Raw genomic sequence first — 25,130 nt, forward strand, 5'->3', positions numbered from 1 at the left:
GTAGGAACGTATGATTACCTAACCTGGCCAGCACAAGTCTGATACTTACAACAAAAGAAAATAGGCATGAAAAGACAACATTGCCAAGATCAGGTATAGAAAAAGTTCCAAAATGTGAATATAACCGGGAGAGGTATAATGATCCAAAATTCTATCATAAAGAACTTCAGTTCAGTTCAGTCACTCAGTCATGTCTGACTCTTTGAGACCACATGGACTGCAGCATGCCAGGCTTCCCTGTCCATCACCAACTAACAGAGCTTGTTCAAACTTACGTCCATTGAGCTGGTGATGCCATCCAACCATCTCATCTTTTGCTGTCCCCTTCTCCTCCTGCCTTCAATCTTTCCCAGCATCAGGGTCTTTTCTAAGGAATCAGTTCTTCACATCCGGTGGCCAAAGTATCGGAGTTTCAGCTTCAGCATCAGTCCTTCCAATGAATATTCAGGACTGATTTCCTCTGGGATGGACTGGTTGGATGTTCTTGCAAAGGGACTCTCAAGAGTCTTCTCCAACACCACAGTTCAAAAGCATCAATTCTTCAGCATTCAGTGTTCTTTATAGTCCAACTCTCACATCAATACATCACTACTGGAAAAACCATGTTTGGCAAAGTGACATAGCTGCTTTTTAATACATTGTCTAGGTTTGTCATGGCTTTCCTTCCAAGGAGCAACCATCTTTTAATTCATGGCTGCAGTCACCATCTGCACTGATTTCAGAGCCCATGAAAATAAAGTCTCTCACTGTTTCCACTGTTTCCACATCTATTTGCCATGAAGTGATGGAATCAGATGCCATGATCATAGTTTTCTGAATGTTGAGCTTTAAGCCAGCTTTTTCACTCTCCTCTTTCACCTTCATCAAGAGAGTCTTTAGTTCCTCTTCACTTTCTGCCATAAGGGTGGTGTCATCTGCATATCTGAGGTTATTAATATTTGTCCCAGTAATCTTGATTCCAGCTTATGTGTCATCCAGCATTCCATTTTGCATGATGTACTCTGCATATAAGTTAAATAAGTAGGGTGACAATAAACAGCCTTGATGTACTTCTTTCCCAATTTGGAACCAGTCTGTTGTTCCATGTCCAGTACTAACTGTTTCTTCTTGACCTGCATACAGATTTCTCAGGAGGCAGGCAAGGTGGTCTGGAGGTCCATCATGAAGAACTTCAATGAGTTTTAAAGTAGATACTCTTAACTATTTCACGGTGAAACATCTGTAGACTTTTAATTATGCCTTAAGTATGCCTTAAATATGCCTTAAATATAAACACTGTGGCTGTTTAGCCTAGTTAATAAGAGCAATCTTTTTCTGTCATAACAGATGTTCCTACCTTCCCTCATGTCCCCATCCAATCCATTTTCCATATACCACAGTGATCTTTTTTCAAACATAAAAAAATTATATCATACCCTGAATGAAGGGGTTCAAAGGTTTCCTATTGCACTTAAAACTGAAGTTCTTCAGCAAATGCTTCTGCAGACCTGGTTTTGACTTACTTTTTCAATGTCACTACATGCTATGCCACTCACGACTTTCTCCCATTCCTCCAAACATGCTGGCCTTTATCCAGTTCCCATAATTCACCAAACTTTTCCAAGACCTTTGTATTTGCCCCAGTTTCTGCATGTCTGAGTACTTTTTATCTTTCAGGTGTCAACTAAATGTCATTTCTTCAGGAAGACCTTCCCGTCCTCTTTGCCCAGCTTTATTTTAGCCCATTATTTATCTCTTTCTGGAACTCACTACATTCTGTGATTATTTCCATCAAAATTTATTTACCATCTGTCTTTTCCCTCAGAAAATGCTTCATAAGATCAAGGAGGAGCCATCTGTCCTCCTTCCTATTGCATGCTTAGCTTAGTGTCTATAACAATATCCAAGAGCCAGCAGGCATTCAGTAAATCTATCCTTAATAAACAAAGGAAGGGATGAATAAGAGAATACTTAAAAAACACAAATGTTTTTTATTTTAAAACATTTCAAAGAAGACATACAGACAAACACATGAAAAGATGCTCAACATCACTCATTATCAGAGAAATGCAAATCAAAACCACAATGAGGTACCATTACACGCCAGTCAGGATGGCTGCTATCCAAAAGTCTACAAGCAATAAATGCTGGAGAGGGTGTGGAGAAAAGGGAATCCTCTTACACTGTTGGTGGGAATGCAAACTAGTACAGCCACTATGGAAAACAGTGTGGAGATTTCCTAAAAAAACTGGAAATAGAACTGCCATATGACCCAGCAATCCCACTTCTGGGCATACACATTGAGGAAACCAGATCTGAAAGAGACACGTGCACCCCAATGTTCATCGCAGCACTGTTTATAATAGCCAGGACATGGAAGCAACCTAGATGCCCATCAGCAGACGAATGGATAAGGAAGCTGTGGTACATAAACACCATGGAATATTACTCAGCTGTTAAAAAGAATTCATTTGAATCAGTTCTAAAGAGATGGATGAAACTGGAGCCCATTATACAGAGTGAAGTAAGCCAGAAAGATAAAGACCATTACAGTATACTAACACATATATATGGAATTTAGAAAGATGGTAACGATAACCCTATATGCAAAACAGAAAAAGAGACACAGATGTACAGAACAGACTTTTGGACTCTGTGGGAGAAGGCAAGGGTGGTATATTTTGAGAGAACAGCATTGAAACATATATATTATCTATGGTGAAACAGATCACCAGCCCAGGTGGGATGCACGAGACAGGTGACTGGGAAGACCCAGAGGAATCGAGTGGAGAGGGAGGTGGGAGGGGGGATCGGGATGGGGAATACATGTAACTCCATGACTGATTCATGTCAATGTATGACAAAACCCACTGAAATGTTGTGAAGTAATTAGCCTCCAACTAATAAAAATAAATGAAAACAAATAAAACATTTAAATACAAAATGGAAATTATATAATTTTATTTAAAATTATAACTATATAATTTTTATTATATATATCATATATATAATATTATAATATTATCAATATAATATATATTATATATATAAATTATAATTATATAATTTTAAATAAAATTATTTAAACAGAAAGAAATTATATACTAACCACATAGAAAACATTTTAAAATGCAGATGACATTTTATGTGGGATAAAGAATCAGAACCAGTTCGTAAGTTGTGTACATATACAGAATTCAGAGCTACCTTCCAAGCCACACAAGAAGATCTATGGATAAATGAATACCTAGTAAAACAGTACTGGCATTTTGAGCTTTCACCCAAGGAATACAGCATTATGAATTCTGTTTACACTGTAAACATAAGTACATTGGTGTAATCCATTGGTATGTTGTTTTGTTCTTCACTGTATACAGAGCACATAGAATCATGCTTGCCATATTGAAAGAACTTGAAAATTGTGTGTTGAATGAGTAAGTGGTTGAATGAATGAGTAAAGAGTAAAGTAAGAGTAAAGTGACACCTTGTCAAGACTTAATCACAGATTTCAATGCTTTGCAGGTTAAATCATGCCCTAAAACACAGACACTTGCCAAGCAATACTGCCTTTAAAGTATTACTATCAATAAAGGTATAACTATCATTAAGGTATTATGGGACCATATTATATATTGAGGGATTCCTCATTAAGAAACAAAGAGAAGAAAGAAAGAAACAAAGAGGACAGATTTTGCTGCTCCACAGAACATGGGTTCTTCCCAGAGCAGGGATTAAACTCCTGTCTCCTGCATCAGCAGGCGGACTCCTTACCACTGAGCCCCCAGGGAAGCCCCTACTAAGCCTGTGCTCTAGGGCCCGGGAGCCACAACTACTGAGCCCACGTGCCCTAGAGCCTGCAGTCAGCAACAAGAGAAACCACTGCAATGAGAAGCCCATACACTGCAACTTAGAGAGCAGTCCCCACCCACCACAGCTACACACCAAAAAAGCCTGCACACTAATGAAGATGCAGAACAGCCAAAAATGAATAAATAAATTGTAAAAAAAAATAAAAATACTTTTAAAAAAAGACACAGAGAGAAAGTCATGTAAGAATAGTACATAGCAGTTCTCTAACACACTTCTTAAAACACAGGAATAGAAGGACTAAACATGATCTTTAGTTAATCGAGGCAACAATAACATCATCTGGTTATTGCAGAAGAAAAGGTGGGCACTGCCTCCTACTTTATTAATTGCATTTCTTTTCTATCTCGTCAATGATGCACTGCCAAATAGGAGCACTAGAGAGACTAACACAACAGAAATTTTAAAGCCTGTATCCTTGCTTCTAATATCTAAGAACTTAACAGGGGATACTATCCTATCATAAAGAAAACAGCACAAAAATATAAAGGTACACTGATTCACTTAATAAATTAACACACTATTGATAATTTGTTGTTGTTCAATAGCTAAGTCATGTCTGACTGCAATCTCATTAACTGCAGCACGCCAGGCTTCCCTGTCCTTCACTATCTGCTGGAGTTTGTTCAAACTCATGTCCATTCAGTGAGTAATGTCATCCAACCATCTCATCCTGTTGCCCTCTTCCCCCTTCTTGCCCTCAATCTTTCCCAGCATCAGCCTTTTCCAGTGAGCTATCTAATTGTAGTAGGTAGCTAAAGTATTTTGGAGCTACAGGTTCAGCACCAATCATTACAATGAATATTCAGGTTTCATTTTCTTTAGGATCAACTGATTCATGATCTCCTTGCTGTCCAAAGGAATCTCAAGAATCTTCTCCAGCACAATAATTTGAAAGCATCAGTTCTTCGGTGCTCAGCCTTCTTGATGGCGCAACTCTCATATTCACACATGACTACTGGAAAAACCATAGCTTTGACTACACAGATCTTTGTTGGCAAAGTGATATCTCTGCTTTTTAATATGCTATCTAGGTTTGTTTGGTCTTGGAGTACAAAATGAAGAGGGGCTAAGGCTAACAGTTTTGCCAAAGAACACGCTGGTCATAAAAAAACACCCTCTTCCAACAACACAAGAACTGTCTCTGCACATGGACATCATCAGATGGTCAATACCAAAATAAGACTATATTCTTTGCAGCCAAAGATGGAGCTCTGTATAGTCAGCAAAAACCAGACCAGGAGCTAACTGTGGCTTAGATCAAGAATTCCTTATTGCAAAATTAAGACTTAAATTAAAGAACATAGGGAAAATCACACTACACCATTCAGGTATAACCTAAATCAAATCCCTTATGACTATACAGTGGAAGTGACAAACAGATTCAAGGGATTAGATCTGATAGATAAGAGTGCCTGAAGAACTATGGACAGAGGTTTGTAACACTGTATAGGAGGCTGTGATCAAAACCATCCTCAAGAAAAAGAAATGCAATAAGGCAAAAACGAATGCACAGGAGACCCACTTGACTTCACATTCCAGGATGTCTGGCTCTAGGTGAGCAATCACACCACCATGATTATCTGGGTCATGAAGATCTTTTCTGTATAGTTTGTCTGTGTATTCTTGCCACCTCTTCTTAATATCTTCTGCTTCTGTTAGGTCCATACCATTTCTGTCCTTTACTTTACATGAAATGTTCCCTGGTATACCTATGGCTGATTCATGTTTATGTATGGCAGAAACTAACACAATATTGTAAAGAAATTATCCTTCGGTTAAAAATAAATACATTGAAAAAATAAAACCTCTGCAAAAACCCATTCTATAAAATTATAATTCTATATAATTAAAATTATAATTATATATACTACAAATCTACATTGAAGTATGGCCCCTGTGAAAACTAAAAATGGATACATCACTTTCACAAGGGAAGATGTGGATCTTAACTTTTCTTTGGATTCTCTGATCGTGTTGAGTATGAAGCTCTATTAAACAAAGTTTAAAACATCTAAACTATCTTCCTGGATTAGTACCTGTACTATGATGCAAAGCACACATGAGATATTTCAATGGTAATGAGTAAGGGCCCAATGGTATCAAGAAAGGAGGTTAGTCTAAAAGAAAAGTTAGGTAAATTTTGATTCAAAGAATATGAGAGAACTGTGAACATCTGAATGATTTGTTTAGCTGTATAACTATGCACATAATGAAAATGGTCACTATTTATCTACTATCACTAATTTTTTGTTATTCAAAATTATGAGAGTCAGTTAATTACAAATGCATTCAGGACACTGACCCCAAAAGACTCTACCATTTATCATATTATTTCTTGCCTAGAAAATTACATTATTAATTTTTCTCCTACAAAAAGACAAGTTTTTGCAATAATTGTGAGAGTTCACTTAATAATGGGAAGTTATACAACATTTACATCCTGTGTTGTAGTTTGGATTCCAGCCTGAAGACAAAGGACCACTGTCATCTTGAGTAAGAGAGCTAGTAATATTGTACACATGCTCAGTGGCTCAACGGTCAGTCACTAATTAATTAACTATACACTGTTTTGCAAAGTGTATAAGTTCAGCTCTATAGCTTTGTATGGGGAAGGGTCTTGCAAGTGAATATAAATCACTACCACATTCATATAGAACCATCTCTTCTCATAAAACTAAAGACATTCAAGCAATGTTGATCTTTAATGAAGGGGTTCAAATTATTAACAAAGGGCTGGTTTGAGATTAAATGTGACACAGGAATGAGTTTCATTCACATTAATGTTGGTCATTTGGCATAACTGGCAGAGATTAATGAGGTAAATTAAAAATACATTTCAATGCAATTTATTACTCTTGTGAGAGTGTCAAGTTACTCAGCCCCATATTTTCGTTAAAGTATAAAAGGGATTATTGAAAATTTCATTATATCTCTACTGTGGACTTGTTCGCTTCAAATTAACTTGAGCTTTATAATGATGATAGACGTTAGGGATATTAGTCAGAATAGCAACGAACATTGCTCACTGTGTGCCAAGCCCTACAGTAAGTGCTTTATAATCATCTCTTCACTCGCAGAAATGACATATGAAGTGGGCGCTATTACCACCTCCATTTTATAGATGAGGAAACTGAGGCTCAAGAGAGGCTATCTAACTTGCTCAGTGTTACAGTGTTAAGAACACAGAATTAAAATTCACAGCCAGATCAGTCTGATTCCAGAGGTGGAACTCTGCTGTACTGTACCTCACATCCAGTCTCCATTTGCTTTATTAATGTAAAAATAATAGGAGCGCAAAAGATATCATCAAAACTCAAAGATCAAATGGAAACCAACACTTTATAGGTAAGTGTGTGAAGTCGCTCAGTCATGTCTGACTCTTCGCAATCCCATGGACTACCACGCTCCTCTGTCCATGGGATTTTCCTGGCAAGAGTACTGGAGTGGGCTGCCATTTCCTTCTCCAGAGGATCTTCCTGACACAGGGATCGAATCTGGGCCTCCTGCATTGTAGGCAAACGCCTTACCATCTGAGCCAGGACTTCCCTGGTGGCTCAGATGGTAAAGAATCTGCCTGCAATGCAGGAGACCTGGGTTCGATTCCTGTGTCAGGAAGATCCTCTGGAGAAGGGAAAGGCTACTCACTCCAGTATTCTGGCCTGGAGAATTCCATGGACTGTATAGTCCGTGGGGTCACAAAGAGCTGGACATGACTGAGTGACTTTATAGGTGAAGTGATATATAAAACTTTTGGTATATACCTTTAGATATTTTCCACTACTTGGTCAGGGAAGAGTGATAACATTTTATGTAGACATCTTAATTGAGGTTAGAAACAGCGTAATAAGACAACAGGAACTTTTCTGGTAGCTCAGTGGTAAAGAATCTGCCTGTAGGAGATGTGGGTTCAATCCCTGAGTCATAAAGATCCCTTCAAGGAGGAAATGACAACCCACTTTAGTATTCTTGCCTGGGAAATCCCATCAACAGGGGAGCCTGGTGGGCTACAGTTCGTGGGGTCGCAAAAGAGTTGGACACAACTTAGTGACTAAACAACAAAACAATGACGGAGTTTTAAGCTTGGGTTTCATGTATGCATAGAACTATAGGCCCTCAGGAGAGGCAATACTTCACCCAAGTCATATCTCCCCTGAAGGCAACCTGGATCTTTATGTTGGACTCAGGCTCTACAGTGAGAGACATCCAGCAGTAACCTCTGAGATTTTCCTGCTGTGGTCATACAAGGCTGAATCCAATCCAGATGTGTTTTCTTGTACCCACATAGTGTTCATTTGCTTGTTTTACTTTAACCAACGACCCACATTAAAAAAGTAGAAAATGTTTACAGGAAAAAAAAAATCTTTATTTTCATCTTATGTTGTTAAATAAGTTTTAGCAAAACTGATCCCAGATTTCCTTATGGGAAGCCCTTGGCTGATTTTGAGTTACAACTGCCTCCTTTAGACAATCGAAGGGTATTCTCCATCCTGACTCAAAGCCACTTTACTGCAGACATCCTCTTGCCAAGCCTCTTTTGACATTTAAGTGGCTCCTCCTGACCTAGAGAAAAACCTCATCCACCAACCAGATTCAGAAACCTATTACCTGGTGCTGAACTGGTGATGTACTACACCCTCTTTTATTTTAACCTGGTGATTTGATGCGTCTCTTTTCCAGGGGCATGGTAAAGAGATCACAACGGTGGCATGAAAACAAAAGAATTCTGAAGCAAATGGGTGATCTGAATCTTTGAAAGGTTTGTTTAAAATGGTTACAAAGCCACTAATACATATTTATTTAATTTTGTGAGGAAATAGTATTTTAAAAGTGGTGATTCATCATCAGCATATTTAATAACATAAGAGTCAAATGAGTTTAAAATTTAGTACAAATAATTTTCTTTGTTAATTTCAATTCATACAGAGCATTCTACTTTGAGGTTTTGAATGACTCCATTAAAAACTCTTCATATAGAAGATATGTGTTTAAGTATATTTTATATATTATGTATGAAGTAACAAAATAATTTTACAATATAAAATTATATATATACATATACACTTATATTTATGTATATGTATGGAGAAGGAAATGGCAACCCACTCCAGTATTCTTGCCTGGGAAACCCATGGATGGAGGAGCCTGGCGGGCTACAGTCCACGGGGTTGCAAAACGTCAGACACAATTAAAGCAACTTAGCACACATGCACACATACAAGTTACATAAGTATACATGTGTAGACATATATATGTCCTTCCAAACTATTCCCAATTAAGTTATAATATGTTATAATAGAAAATTCTTACCTCAGCCAGAAAAACAACTAAGCACCAAATTAGCACAAACATTAAGCTCTTGTGAACAGTAATATATCGAAGGTATGTGTTCCATGTAGTCACTGCTGGTATGTTCTCCACATCATCAAAAAAGCAATCCTGTAAAAAAAAATCCTGGTTATTACAATGAGGCAATACAATTTCACACAACAATTGTGGTCTTATTTTGAATGTGAGGAAATAAAGAAATATTACTATCTGAAACTAAGTGAATTTCAGTGAACATAAACCATTATGAATGACACATGCTATGTCACTTCACAGCCAGTAAAACTGGAGCAAGATAGCTTTTTGCAAAAATAAGAAACACTGCAATTCTTCAAACTGTGAACATAGTATCACTGATAATACAACTATATTGTTTTGGACAATTTTACCATTTTAATGCTTAACAATGTCACACATTTTATCAATAAATGGTACTAGTGAATTGAAGCTTCCCAGAATCCCCCTAATTTAACTCTTTGCTTTGGGGGGTCCATGGAAAAATACAGTTTGGAACTCTGCCAGCTCTAGTGGTCTTCCAATAGACCTGAGGGCTGCCTGATGCTTGTACATTCCATAGTAGCTAGGATTCTCTTTTCCAACTATGACTTAAGTTACATAAATCTAACCCTCAGTCTTCATCTGTTATTTGAGAGCTATAGTTCAATAATTTGAAAGAGAGAAATTCCAGATATTTCAAAAGGAAAAGATAGATTTTATTACCAACAATTCATAGAAGAAGTGCTAGAACCTCAGAGAAAAGAACCCTATGAAATCAGAATATGGCACACTGGTTAGCTATAAAGATTTTTGAAGCCAAATAAACCTGGTTTTGATACTGGACTCTACCATTGCCCTCCTAGGAGCTGCTTGAATCCAGGCAGCTAAACTTCCCTAAAATTTAGTTTTCTTATCTGTAAATGAGGATAAGGACAGGTCCCTTCTATTCTATGTTCATGGCACTAGAAGCAATCAACAAATACTATTATCAGTCAAAGTGATCATCTTTACCATTCAACTTATAGAATCCAGTTTGAGAAATTCATTCAGATCGATAATTACAACCATACAGATAAATTATCTTTCAGGAAACCTTTTTCAAAATTATAGAAACACAAAGTAGGTACTTTAGAGATCACCTATTCTGTTCCCTCATTTAACAAAGAAGAAAACTTTGGCCCTAGACATTAAATGACATGCGACTTGCCAAAATTCACACTACTCTTAATTGATCTATGCTATTAAACATATCAATTGATTATAACACTACTTCATCCAAGGCACTGAAGGAACTTTTCTAGTAAAACTAAAAAATATAAACTTCCTCTTTCCTACTGCTTCCTATTTTAAGAAAGAAAGCATTTTATTCTTTAGAAAATACTTTCTACCTGAAAGTTGGCAGTGGTATATGTTGAATTTCACGAACCTTCTTTAAAAGAAACCTGCCCAGAAATCCTATGTATAAAGCCAATATAAAAGATGAAAAAGCTCAGGTTTACTAAGTTCAGGCAAGACTGATGTATAAACCAGAAAATTAGTCCTGTTGAGAGATTAGATGTATATATGCCTTAGAGAGATTACCTGCATACAGAAATATTTTTTAAAGCTCTCAATAACTGAAGCTACTATTTGTTTATGTATTTATTTTCACTCCACCTCTTCCTACAGAGGTTTTAAGGGGGTAATGAAACAGATTTATAATAATTCATAATTTTTCTAATTGATAATAATGATCATTACTGCTTAGAAAAGGACCCAATAATAGTCCTTGCTTTGACTTACAATACATCTTATGGTAAGAGACAAAAGGAAATCACAAAGGGAAATAGTTGATTCTTCTACATCTTGAAGTTGCTTACATAATGTACATACTTTGGACTTTGGGAATCTTAAAAATAAGCCTCATCCTAAACTCATATTTAAGTAAGTTTTGCTATTTACTCTGTATCTCATTCCATTCTGTGGCCAAAAGAAAAAGCCAAACACCACACTGATAATTTATACACACCCTTAAATCTTCTTCATTAATTTCTTCACTGATTTCCAAGCCAGTATCCTGAGATAACCGTCTTGAATATATATCTATTTCGGCTAAGCTTGCCTGAGGAGCCAGTGACATTTTTCGTGTGGATGTCGCTGTCTTTCGATGAATGCTTTGACCTTGGTTCACTGAGGAGCAGGTCATAAGGTTCAGAACTGACTGCCTCCTCCCTCCCAGAAAAGTGGGGCCACTGTTGACTGCATTGCTCCGAGGCAGGATCCCCTCTCCAGGTTCAGAATGGGGAACCAAGGATAGTTTTCTCTCTAAAGGCTCATCAGAAGTTTCTTCAATTCCATTCATTTGTAATGAAGTCTTTTGTGCAACTGAAAATTTCCTTTTAGAGTTGATTGAATTGAGAATGGAGTTCTTCCTTTTTTCACCAAACTCTCCAGTCTGTTTAAAAGAAGGCTTTTTCGTTTCATTCCAGGACACAGAAGTATCTCCTTCTAATGAGAAACGCCGTAAAGTCTCAGTTATGATTGAATTTCTTCGTTCTGCAGTAAACTGGTCGAAAGTGTCACATCCCATGAGCTTCGAGCTGAAGTCAGGCCGCTGATTTTGTAATTCAGAAAATGTCCCATAAAAATAGATGCTACCTTCATGTAAAATTAATATTTTGTCAGCTTTCTTTAAGTGCTCCATTTTAGAAGTGACCAAAATCCTAGTTTTGTTAGCCATCAATTTACAGACACAGCTTTAAGAATATAAAAATATATAAATATTAATTTTATAAACATTTTATTACAATAGTATATGTATTATATTTTAACATTTTATTAATGTACTCCTGTATATAACTTCTATTATAAAATGTTATTATTACACTTAAATAATTCTAAAAGTAAATATTCAATAGTAATTAATTTGGTACTTCTTGATTAAACATGTCATGAAATACTGTGTTATTTAATTATTTTAGTATGCTACACCATAAAGTTGAATGTTAATGAACCTAAAATGAAATTAAATACCCAACATTAAATAAACATTTGACTTTGAACAAACTAGCTACCCTTTGGGCTGTGGTTGATTCATCTAGAAAATGAGAGAATCATATGACCTTTAAGATTCCTTAGAGGCTATATTTCTACATGTCTTCTAAAATGTCAGAACTTTCTTGTTCTTTAAATTTTCTGCTCATTTTCTCTTATATTTTAAGTTGACCACTAATTAAGTCCTCAAAGTTTATACTGTACAGAAGGACCTAACATATCATAAAGTAACTATATTCCAATAAAAAGTTAATTTTGGGGAATTCGTGTAACTCTATGGCTGATTCACATCAATGTATAACAAAACCTACTAAAAAATAAAAAAAAAAAAATAAAAACCTTAAGTCTAATTTGCTTGTTAAAAACACAACAACAATAACCTGAGAATTGTATAAGAAACCTGAACTTCCTCCAACAAAATTTCCCTCCAGTGTAGAAGTAAATCCTGACTAGAACCATCTAAGGAAGACCAATTTCTTTTAGGCATTAAAACATTATATATTTTATAGAAAGAGCCATAATTCTAGACTAACTCTTTAACATACTAATACAACTAGCAAAGTTTATATTGGTAAGAAGGTATTTATAATTACGGGATTGTAAAAATAGAATCACAGGTACTAAATTTAACCAAATTTTAGGAAAGGTGCTTCTAGGAATAATGTAGTGATTTAATACACACATATATCTACATCATTACTGATTAAACTACTTCATAGTCTATAAAATCATTTTGATACTTTAAAATCAAATCATATAACCAACTGCTCCTCTTAGGAACTTCACATACATCGAGCCCTAATGGGAGCTCCAAGAAAATGTACACCCCAAACTCTGTGTTCCTGAGAAAGAGGTTCTGAAGGACGTATTGAGGTAGACGAATACTTAAGAGCATTCACCTACATTAAAACATCAAAACATTCCATTTCTTTGGTTCCTTAAGAAGTTTACTATCTAAGGAGTAAAATACACAAAATGTAAATAAAAAATTTGAGTATAACAATCAATTTAAATAATGTAAGCTATGTCACAAGACAGTAATACTATCAAAACTCCATAGACAGTGATTGTTAAAGTAACAGCAATGGGAGAAATTGGTTCAGCATAACGTGGACAGAAAAGTGAAGTGATCTTGACCATGGAGGGAAGATCAGATTTAAGTAGCTAAATTACATAATGCCACACTGAGTCAGTGGTGGACCTTATTTCCCAAGGAATAATATGTAGCCTATGGTTGTATAGTCATTCTTTCTTGTCTCTTAGAATGAGTATTACAAATTATTCAAGAACATACCTTTCAAATATTTCTTTCTCTGTTAAAACATCTAGATAGCCAAAAGGAGAGTCTAATAGGTACAAATCAGCGTCTTTGTATACTGCTCTAAAAAAGAAAATGAAAATTAAATTAAATTCCTTCAGTATTTACCATTTCATTTGGTGTAGATGATTTTAAATAAATTTAAAAAGATAAGTCACATAGGATTTTTATAATTTTGCACAATACTCCAAAAACCTCTGAGGTCAATTTGCTAAGTGTAAGTGACATACGCTTGCAAAAGTTACAAACTAAATCACACCATACATATAAATTTAAATATTGCCTTAAAAAAGAAAAAGGAAGAAAGAAAACCTTTCAACAATAGTGCCTATTTATAGCAAGCACTATGCTACATGCTGGGAATACAGCCGTAAAAATTACACAAGCCCTGTTCTCAGCAATCTAGCATTTTGCTGGGGAAACAAAGAAGAGAGAATGTTTCAATCCTGTTAAGTGCCAGGGACAGCAACTAAATCTCAGCACTTAAGTGAGATTACTTTTTTTTTCATTGTTGACTGTTACCAATAAACCAATAGCAGTACTGTTACAACTGTATGATTGATACTGCTCTTTGTTCCTTACAGTCCTAATTTATGGACCATACTCATAAAAGTTCCACAAAAGTGCAGGATGCAAAACTTGCAATAACAATGTATACCCAATTATTTTATATTCTAAGTTAAAAAATAAAATTTTATGAGCAAGTAAAATCTTCATTAAGTTCATCATAGGACAGTAATAAAATGAAGATATGGTCCCATATGAATGGAAATAAGGTTATTTCTTCATAACATCTAAATTTTTCAGCTGTGGTTGTGAGTAACCCTATATCTATACCCACCACATACAATTCAGTGTTTACATGTAATTCTGAAAAAAAGAAACTATGTTTTGTCAGCAGGTAACTAAGAGAAATAAAATAATTAAAAACAGAAATGGCAAAAAGTCAAAGCAAAATCTAGAAGAACTTTTGCAATGCAAATTACTTTTGAAAACAACATTCAGGAACTAGATAAAAGACTCCCAACAAAATGTACCCTCAAGAGCTTTCTTCCCATACTCAATCCTCTCTCTCTCTCCTTCACATTTATGACCAGGTGCTCAGTCACTTCAGTCGTGTCCAACTCTTTGTGACTCCCATGGACCTTAGCCTACAAGGCTTCTCTGTCCATGGGATTCTCCAGGCAAGAATACTGGAGTGGGTTGCCATTTCCTTCTCCAGGGAATATTCCCAACCCAGGGATCAAACCCAGGTCTCCTGAGTCTCCTGCATTGCAGGCAGATTCTTTATCTGCTGAGCCACCAGGGAAGCCCCATTTATGACCACAGTTTATCAAGAGATTAGAATAACATACACATCATCCAAAACTGGTCAACACATGACATATTCAGATCAGAAGAGCAATAAACAACTATTTTGTTTAATGCCGCAAACTGTATTTTATATTAAAACTGAATCTTCAACTAGTAAATACAGACTCAATTCTATGCTAAAGTTTGAAGCCGTATAGCATGTTTTCCTAAAGTTGAAATGAAATGTTTAAGACAGTCTTACTTAGGCTCACAGATTAATCAGCTTTCCTTTACTTAGAAGCCATTATTCTGTCTGTGAATTACTCATATCTACATATGGACTATATAGATATACTGGCTTCCCTGGTGGCTCAGTCGGTAAAGAATCTACCTGCCAATGCAGGAGACACTGGTTCCGTCCCTGGATGGGAAAGATCCCCTGGAGGAGTAAACGGCAACTCATTCTTGCATGGAGAATCCCATGGACAGAAGAGTCTGGTGGGCTAGAGTCCACGGGGTTGCAAAAGCGTTGGACATGACTTAGTGACTACACATCACTGATTTATTACTTGACATTGTAATCCCAAAGTCGAGTCATGGTTTAATGTAAAGTCAAGATGACCTGATTCAAACTGTAACTCTACCATTTCCCAGTGTGGCTTTTGGCAAGTTAAGATCTAACCACCTCAGTTACCTCATGATCTCTTCCATAAAAAGTGGGAAGAATAGTTCTTTTTTGGCAGAGTGATATGCGGATTAAGTAAAATTACACATGTACACTCACACCCCACCCAGAATAGTACTAGGCAATTGTAAGTGCTCAGTGAATTAGTTGCCTCCCAGCATTTGGAAACATGAGAAAATAAGGGGGAGAAAAGCCAAAATATCAGTAAGTCATTGTGATTTCTTGTTAATAACTTCAGCAACACAGTAAGAAGAATTTTATTCAAATAAACCTGGAGGAACATTTAATATCCCACATCATCAATATTTTTTAAACTGAATGTTATAGTTAACCACAAATTAACTTTTAGACACACACACACACACACACTTCTCTTTGACAGCTCAAAATGCTTAGACCAAGAATATCTCTACCAAGAGACCACCATACCCCACACAATATTAGATGTGCTTGTTCCATTTATTTTTCTTTGAAGATTACAGACTTTAAGCTTAAGTACATCATCTGCTCTAATATTTCTGTTGTGAGATTAATTAGTTATGTTGAAAATTTTGAAAATTTGTTTATCTAAACCAAGAAACAAAACCAGAAGCCTAGAGCAGATGTGTACGTTTTGGGATAGGGTGAGCAGGGAACTGTATGGAGGACTAAATAAAAGTATACATCTTCTCTTCCTTGTGCTAGGCAGAATGTTAGGGTTTTCCATTTGAAGGTAATCATAAGGCAAACAAACAGATACACACTAACAAAAGGGTACACATTTTTAAAAAGCCATGAACTTTATCAGGTAAAGATATTATACCATTATCTATAGTTCCAAAAGGTTAGTCTTAACCTGCTAGCTATAAGATCCTGGGCATTTTTTAATTCCAGAAAGAGGATATAAAGAAACAGAACTATCTATAATGTTTTGCACTCACTTATACAACAAATGCTTGCTGGACCAATAAGCCGATATTCACCTTGCTAAAGAAATTCTTGCTCGTTGACCTCCACTCAATGTGATTCCACCTTCTCCAAGAACTATGTTGTCTTTCTCTGCAAACTTGGAGATGTCCTATTATCAAAAATAGAAAGTTAGGGAGAAAAGAAAAAAATAGAAAGTTAGGAATTGTCAGTATGTCAGATCTGAATTTAAAAGGTACATTTTCCTTCAAATGTAATCATGTTTCAGACTTCCACTGTAATCACAGCAGAAACTGTGAACATCGCATCACAGCTATTTCAAATGCAGTTCAATTGGTCAAAACATCCCTGAAATTTCATAAACGAGTTTTTCTTTAATTTTCCAATTGCTATTTATGATCATTAACAACTGGAAAATATAAAAAGTAAAGCATATGCAAATTTGATATGTAAAGATGTGCCATCCACTGACCATTACACAAACCCAGGGCTATTAACATGCTAACATGCACTTCCTTCCAATCTGAATCCACCCTTTTAAAAGGAAATATCCAAAGATGAATAAACCTCCTACTAAGGAAACAAAAAGAATATAATTTACATCTCCCTGCAGTATCTAAGGATACTCAATGGGTGACCATGAGTGCAAGGCACCTCCTTTCCACACTTCTCTCACCTACTCACCCCCCAAACAACACAGCTCTCCTCCTCATCCATTCTCCCACCTCATCCTTATGTCCTCTCCCCATCTACTCTGCCTCACCTGTCACTTCCCTGCCACATGTGTCCTTTCTTCAGGTCATGAGATTTGCTGTGGCAACAACCATGCTAGACATTCTAAAAGATCAGAATTTATAAGAAACTGTCTTCAAATTGCCATCATTGTAAGCCTAACTCAGAAGATAAGCCATAATTCTGGAGAAAGCTGGAAAACATCCCAAAGGATCAATTAACCACTTTAAGATAAAACAAGACACAATTAATTGGCAAATTAATTCTTCTGAATATAGAAGTATTATAAAGTAGGCAGAAAATGCTAGAAGGCTTTCTGGAATAGATGAGGTTTGCCCTGAGACTTGAGAATGAGGAGTCAGGTGAATAGTATTCAGGAGCTCAGTGGTAAAGAATCAGCTTGCCAATACAAGAGACACAAGTTCAATCCCGGATTGGGAAGATCCCCTGGAGAAGAAAATGGCAAGCCACTTCAGTATTCTTGCCTGGGAAATCCCATGGACAGAAGAGCCTGGCGGGCTACAGTCCAGGGTTGCAAAAGAGTTGAACACGGCTTAGCAACTAAGCAACAATTCTGTCTTTAGTTCAAAACAAGGTCTTCGCCTTTTCTTTTCTCATCCCCATATATATTCTCTTTTCTTTTGTTACCACCTTCTTCTCTCTTAAAAATACTCTTCAAGTCTTCTTTTTTCTTTCACAACCCAGAAGTAGTTTATCTGTTCTCCTTGATCTGACACTAACATCTATATTTAAACCGACAAAATGGTTACTTTTATTGTTTCTGTTATCTACCACATGAAAGTTAAATAGAATTTCATATACAAAACTGTCTATTTATAGCTGGTAAATTAAGTAATCATTTATATTATGAACTAGCTGGCAGCTCCTGTAAGTTGAAACCAAGCCAGCCACTGCCTCCAAGGAACTGCTGTTGTCAATACTCTTGACCTAAGAGGACCAAACATGATTTTTTTTTTAAATGTGGTTAAAAAAAAACAAAAAATACCCTCCCACGTAAGAGAAGATACAGCAGGACCCAGGGGAGCTGACTACTAGGCACTGGAGTGGACCACTGAGACCCATATAGCACTGCAGTGAGGAGGACCTTCCATAGTTATAAGACCCAGGAAAACAAGTGCTTCATTTCTTTCCACTGGACCAAATTTTTTTGGTTCAACTTATGAACCAGACCACATACCTATGATTCCATCCAAATAACAAGGATTGCAGCTAAATTCCACACCCCTGTTTTAAGTCTCAGTCTTGCTAAAGGAGCATACCCAGGAGCACCTCGACCTTGAAGCCTGAACTGAGCTGTTCTACGCAGCACATCCTCTGCCCTCGATCTAGAGCAATTGGTAAAACAGCTCACAGGTGTAATTCTTCTCTACTGTACCATCTTTCCCTTACCATATTCCATTCACTTTTAGAAAATTAAATCTTTCAGAGAAAAAAAAGAATACATTTTCATATATGAATAAATTGAGTATAGGCTTTTGTAAAGCATATTTTCTAACACAATCTGAAAAAGCCAGAGGTTACCGGAATTATTGGAGCTATTTTTTTTTTCAAATTTGAATTCAATACAGTTTTAGTTAAATCAAACTACAGTATTAGTTAAATAAAACTAATTTTTAAAATTTAGAAATATCAGTAGCTATCTTGATGGTATGATTATAACACAGTTATAGACTTGGAGGGTGCAGAATCCTAGCCCAGTGCAACAATTTAACAAAGATTTGTGGAATGAAGGAAGAAAAGAGGAGAGAATGGAGAAAGGGAAGGTAAACAAAATATTAAGATACAAAGAGGTATATATAAGATAAAGAAAATGAAGAAAGGTGTAAGCCTAGAGAAAGAAAGAAAATGGGGAAGAGAATAATTGTCAGAAGAAACAGATATCAACAGGAAAAAGCAGGAAGATAGTTGCAGCATAAAGAGACAAGAAAAATGAATGGGAATATAGGAAATGATAGAAGACAAGGAACCATAGTTGACACTTTAGCAAATATCCCTGGTGAATTTGAATGTCCAAAGAATACAAACGCAATTTATTACAATAATTTTCTTAAGACAATACATAAGAGATTGTTTCAGCCAAATATCTCTCACAGGAGCCTGTAATACTCATCCTTCCAACAAGCCAAGGAAATAGGAGGGAGAAGGAAACTAAAAAATCTCTTCCTTCTTTCCTACATGAACAGGCTGAAACATAACACTAGAGAAAGAAATCAGAAGATCCTCAAGTGAGCTCAAGCTTTACACACTCAGATTGAATGGAATATCATTAAATTCCTCCAAAAAAGACCAGGAATAGCACTTCCTTTGAGTACCACTCCTCAAATCCTGACTTGGAGCTGGTCCAGGGAAAGAAGAAAATGCATTAAGAAAATGAAGATTCAAGGAAGGAACTGCTTAAATGGTTTCTCAGTACCACGTTAATCTATTTCAATTATAATACATGCTACTGTTTCCTTTTTATTTTCAGAACAGTATCAGATTTTAAGCTCCTATGACAATTAACTCTACCCTATGCCTGGGATGCTCAGCACTCAGTCAGTAAGCCACGCCTGCACCCCTGGGATGCCCAGGTCTGCCTGGAATGGTGCCTGGTGAGTCAGTCACCTTGTCTGGCCTGGCTTAGACAGAATGGGATTTCTCAGTGTGAAACTTCCACTCATGCTTGGGAGAATTTTCCAGGTTGGGTGCATTCTTGGAAAATGCCATGAAGAATTGAATCTAAGCATCCTTGACCCAGGTCACTGGTGAGCTGAAATCTGAATGATGTTTGTTGTGCCCATTTAGAAAGCAGTTGGGATGTCATGTAAACCATGCTAGAGGTGACTGTTCAATAAGGAACAAAGCTGGAATACTCAACTGGCATGGGACCCAGGATTTGAACCCCGGTCTATAAGCTATTGTGAAATCTCAGTTACTTAACAGCTTTGTAATTTAATTCCCCTAACCATAACCTGGGTGCAATTATAGACCATCTTTTATAAAGGTGCTCAGTATGAGAAATAGAAATATGGAATGTACAAAGGAATTCAATAAATATAAATAAAAGAGATGAAATGTGCCAATCTGGGTGGAGTATTTTTAATTCTAAAATAAAGCTTAAAACAAAATAGAAAATATGAATGGCAACACTGACTACAGAAAACAGTGGCCTATTTTCCAGTTGTTTCCATTAATAACTAGATAAGTAGCTTTGAGCAAGTCTCTTCTGGGCTTCAGTTCTCCATCTATAAAAGGGAATAATAGTACCTTCCTTTAACAGGTTCAAAAATTTGAAGTAATTTAATATAAAGCGCTCAGTTCATAAATCATACTCAAACATTGGTGATGTACAGTTTTAGAATGAGATGTTTACCAATGATTTGTATACATCATTCACTTTCATTTGGCCTTGAATAAAATGTTCACCTGAGGTAATAATATGCCCCACTCTCCTACTAAAGGAAAAGCAAATTCTAGTCTGAAAATATAGCCTTTATTCATATTATCATAAAAATGTACAAGGGATAATGTAGGGGAAAAGAACTGGACTGAGAATTGGAAGTCCTATGTTCAAGTCCTAACTTTGTAAGTCTTCACCAAGTGTACTTTTGTTGAGGTTGCTAAGTACACAGTCACATATTTTGAAACTTAAAGTTCAAGGTTCTTAAGAGTGACACCAGATTAGATCTAGATACTTTCCAGATGCTATCACTTTGAAGATGGCTGTTTAATTTTATTTAACATTTTGCTGTTGTTGTTTAGTCGCTAAGTTATGTCTGATTCTCTCATGACCCCATGGACTATATATAGCCCACCAGGCTCCTCTGCCCATGGGATCTCTCAGGCAAGAAGACCGGAGCGGGGTGCCGTGTCCTCCTCCAGGGCATCTATCTATGCTATACTATGCTACGACAGTTTTATTCATCCTATTATCTTCTCAATGTAAAATAATCAGAGGGAGCATGCTGCTGCTAAGTGGCTTCAGGCGTGTCCGACTCTGTGCGACCCCATAGACGGCAGCCCACCAGGCTCCCCCGTCCCTGGGATTCTCCAGGCAAGAACACTGGAGTGGGTTGCCATTGCCTTCTCCAATGCAGGAAAGTGGAAAGTGAAAGTGAAGTCGCTCAGTCGTGTCCGACTCTTAGCGACCCCATGGACTGCAGCCTACAAGGCTCCTCCATCCATGGGATTTTCCAGGCAAGAGTACTGGAGTGGGGTGCCATTGCCTTCTCTGCAAAGGGAGCGTAAGGAAGGTCAATTCTTTACCTTCTCTTTTCCAAGAAACATTTTCACACTTTTAGGATGATTCTATAGTATTTGATTTGAAATTTCCACTATAATATGTTTTAGCAGTACAAATAAACAAGAAGACTATTTTTAAGTACCCACATTTTTCTGCTAACTAAGATACTACTGAATGAAGAACACCTAGTTAGACAAATAAATACTTTAGCAATCAACACTACAGTAACCTTCTTCATGAGTCAACATCAGAATTCTATAATAAGAAAGTAGATGGACACAAGCTGCTTTCAAGGAAGCTCTGTGCTCGAATTCACTTGTCCAAATTTTCTTTGCAGTCTGGACTAGACTGGACTGGAAGTGTAAGGTTTTGTATTTCAAATTATATAGGTCTATCAGATGTTCTATGACCTTCCCTGGCATTTGATACCGAAAAAAAAAAAAAAAAAAAACACACCTCTGATAAAGTCATTGTACATAAATCAATGAGATTTTGTTATTTTATTTCTATAAGACATATTCTCATAAGTAGGACAGCTTGACCAAAGGTATGTCTTCTTTCTTTTTAAGAGATGCTGTTTCCAGAATCCTTTACAAAACAACATTTAAAAGTTATACTTCCAAAGTTACAGTTCCCCCAGCAAGATCTGAGAGTACCCTTATCCTCAAATCATCACCTACTATAGCTATTATGTTTATACAAGGTATGAGATAAGAATCTAGTCTTATTTTCTTTTACTGGCATAGTAAACATGATTTATTAAATAAATGATGTTTTCAATTAACTTATATATCATCTATCATCATCTCACATTTCCAAAGATCTACTTCAGGACCGTTTGGTTCCTTCTATTTCTACAATAATATTCTGCTGAGGTTTTGGTGTTTAGGTTTTTTAATGGCTTTAAGTAAGATTTAATAGTTGACAAAGCACAATCCTTCTTCATAAACGGTGGTCTCTTTTTGCTCAGTCTCCTATATAACAATATTAACAATAATAATAATATAAGTAACAATGCTAACAACAGCTAACATATATTGAGTGCCTATAGGTATCAGGTACTATTTTAAGTCCTTTAAGAGTATTAACTTTTTAAATGCTCATCACAATTCTATCCCCCTTATAAACATGAGAAAATTCAAAGTTAGAGAAGGTAAATGTCACTCCAAAGATAACACAGCCAAAAAAACAATAGAGTCAGGATTCAAACTAAGGCAATTTGTCTACAAAGCATGGACTCTTAACTCCTTTTGGTATTTCCTCCCACATGAAATATAGTTTAGTAAAATTCTGAAAACAATCTTATTCAGATATATTTGCAATTTCATTAAATATAAACATAAGTTTGAGTGCAGTTTGCACCTTAGGATGCTGCTGGTGCTACTCAGCCGCTTCAGTCGTGTCTGACTCTGTGTGACCAGTGGACCGAAGCCCACCAGACTCCTCTGTCCGCGGGAGTCTCTAGGCAAGAACAGTGGCGTGGGCTGCCAGGCACTCAGTCCTCCAGGGGATCTTCCCAACCCAGGGATCAACCCCACAGCTCCTCTTCTGTCTCCTGCACTGTTGGGGGCGGGGGGGAGCGGTTCCTCACCACTACCACCACCTGGGAAAACCCTCTTAGGATGCTAACTCTTAATGATCTTTCCATTAATTCAGTGCTTGTTTTAGATCTTTCAAAGAGATTTTCTGATCTTCTATATACATGTTCTTTACATTTCCTATTAGATCCATCCTTAAGTATTTTATCATTTTCTACTAGTGTGAATTAAAGAGCTTTTCATTTCCATTTCCAGACTGTTGTTGCTAATATAGAGAAGAGCTAATTATTTTTGTACGCATATCTACTACTCAGCCATCTTATCATATTCCTTTATTAATTCTGGCAGAGTTTTGCTCTCTGCTTTTGCTAGAATCTCTTGGGGGTTTTTTAGGTGAACACTTTTTTTTTTCCAGAAACATGTAACATTCTTTTTTTAAGACAAACAGAATTAAATTTTACCATTTAAAATAATGCTTACTTTGGAATGTTTGGTTAAAAAAAAAGCTGTGAAGTTTTTTAAAATGAAGTTTTCTTCTACTATTTTTACTTTGAATTTTTATTACAAATCACTGCTAAAGTTATGTTAGATTCTTTTAGCATCCACTAACCTTGTTACATGGTTTTCTTCATTGTCAATATACAAATTATTAATATATCATATTCACAGATTGTTTTATATTGAAGCACTCACATTTCTATTCATGAATCTTGCTAGATCACCTTTCTCATACCATCCTGAATCCTATTTATTAATACTTTATTTAATAGTATTTTATTTAAATATCCATATTCCTAAGTATGATTAACTACAGTTTTCTTTTTTATATAACTTTCCAGATTTTGATACAAATAAGCTTCCGGCTTTAGAAAATGAAGAGTTTTCCATTTTTGTCAATAATTTGGTATAGTTTAAATAATATAGGAAGTTATGCTGTTAAAGGCGAAATACAATCTAGCTATGCAATTATCTGCCGATAGTGTCTTTTTTTTTTTTTTTTTTTTTGTTTGTTTGTTTGTTTGTTTGTTTTTTTAATATTATTTTATTAGTTGGAGGCCAATCACTTTACAACATTTCAGTGGGTTTTGTCATACATTGACATGAATCAGCCATATAATTACATGTATTCCCCATCCCGATCCCCCCTCCCACCTCCCTCCCCACCCGACTCCTCAGGGTCCTCCCAGTGCACCAGGCCCGAGCACTTGACTCATGTATCCCACCTGGGCTGGTGGTCCGTTTCACCGATAGTGTCTTTTTAAGTAATACACATTGAACTATCTTTACAGTGATAATCTCTCTATTCAAGGTTTTTGTTTCTTTCTTCAATTTTGATCATTTGTATTTTCTTAGTAAATCATCCAGTTCCTCTAAGTTTTAAATCTGTTTCAACAGAATTGCATTAACTTTTAATAATAATTTTAATCCTGCTCATATTTTTGCTTAAGCTTCTTTGTTATTCCTAATATTGTAAGTCTTTTCTTTACTACAGATAAGTATACATTCAACAATTTTATTGGTCTTTTCAAAGAACTGGCTTTAGGAATTATATTGTCTTTCATTTCTCTGTTGGTTTTCTCCTTCATTAAATTAAATTTTGATCATCACTTACTCTCTTTTAACTTTTCATTTAGTTCCTTCTTTAAAATTATCAAGAAAAATATAAATTTTGTGTATTTTTAACCTTGTTTCTTAATAATAAAGGTATTTAGAGCTAAAAATCTTCTACTGAGTGCAGTCATGTTCTACAGATTGTTATATGAAGCATTCTAGGTTTCAAATAATTTATAGTCAGTCAGGAGATTTTACCTTTCCAAGTATTTGTTTTCAACTTACCTGGCTTAATTATATCTAAATAAACGCAATTTTTACCAAGCATAACTAACATGTTTTGTCATTCTCATTAGAGCCTATGACTTAAAAAGAAGCTAAGCAACTATTAAAAAAAAAAAAAAGAAAAGAAAAAAGTTTGAATGGAAGAAGAGTAATATTAGAAAGTCTTACATGTATTTCCTAAAATTATAATGGATTTTTACAATCTTCAATAGCAAAACTTAAAAAATTGGGGCTTGGGCTAAATTTAGCTTAAGAGGAGAGATCTTCAAAAATATTTTAAAAAGATCTAATCTGATATGAAATGTAAAGGTGTTGTTTGTTGTTTTAGGAAACTTAAGTTGTTTTAAATATTATATAAGACTTTATCCTCTAGTA

The 25,130-nt window shown here is 35.9% G+C and overlaps 1 protein-coding gene across 1 annotated transcript in view; it reads right to left on the bottom strand.

The window, feature by feature from the left end:
* CFTR (CF transmembrane conductance regulator) overlaps positions 1-25,130 on the bottom strand; it is a 197,247-nt gene that overhangs the window by 79,808 nt on the left and 92,309 nt on the right. Inside the window, exons 14-17 of the mRNA XM_065938474.1 lie at positions 16,463-16,557; positions 13,499-13,585; positions 11,180-11,906; positions 9,157-9,285 (exon numbers count right to left, since the gene is read on the bottom strand). Of these exons, the coding sequence (XP_065794546.1) occupies positions 9,157-9,285; positions 11,180-11,906; positions 13,499-13,585; positions 16,463-16,557 (1,038 nt within the window). The remainder of the gene's footprint in view (positions 1-9,156; positions 9,286-11,179; positions 11,907-13,498; positions 13,586-16,462; positions 16,558-25,130) is intronic.

The sequence above is a fragment of the Muntiacus reevesi genome, chromosome 6, assembly GCF_963930625.1.
Source record: "Muntiacus reevesi chromosome 6, mMunRee1.1, whole genome shotgun sequence".
Taxonomy (NCBI): Eukaryota; Metazoa; Chordata; class Mammalia; order Artiodactyla; family Cervidae; genus Muntiacus; species Muntiacus reevesi.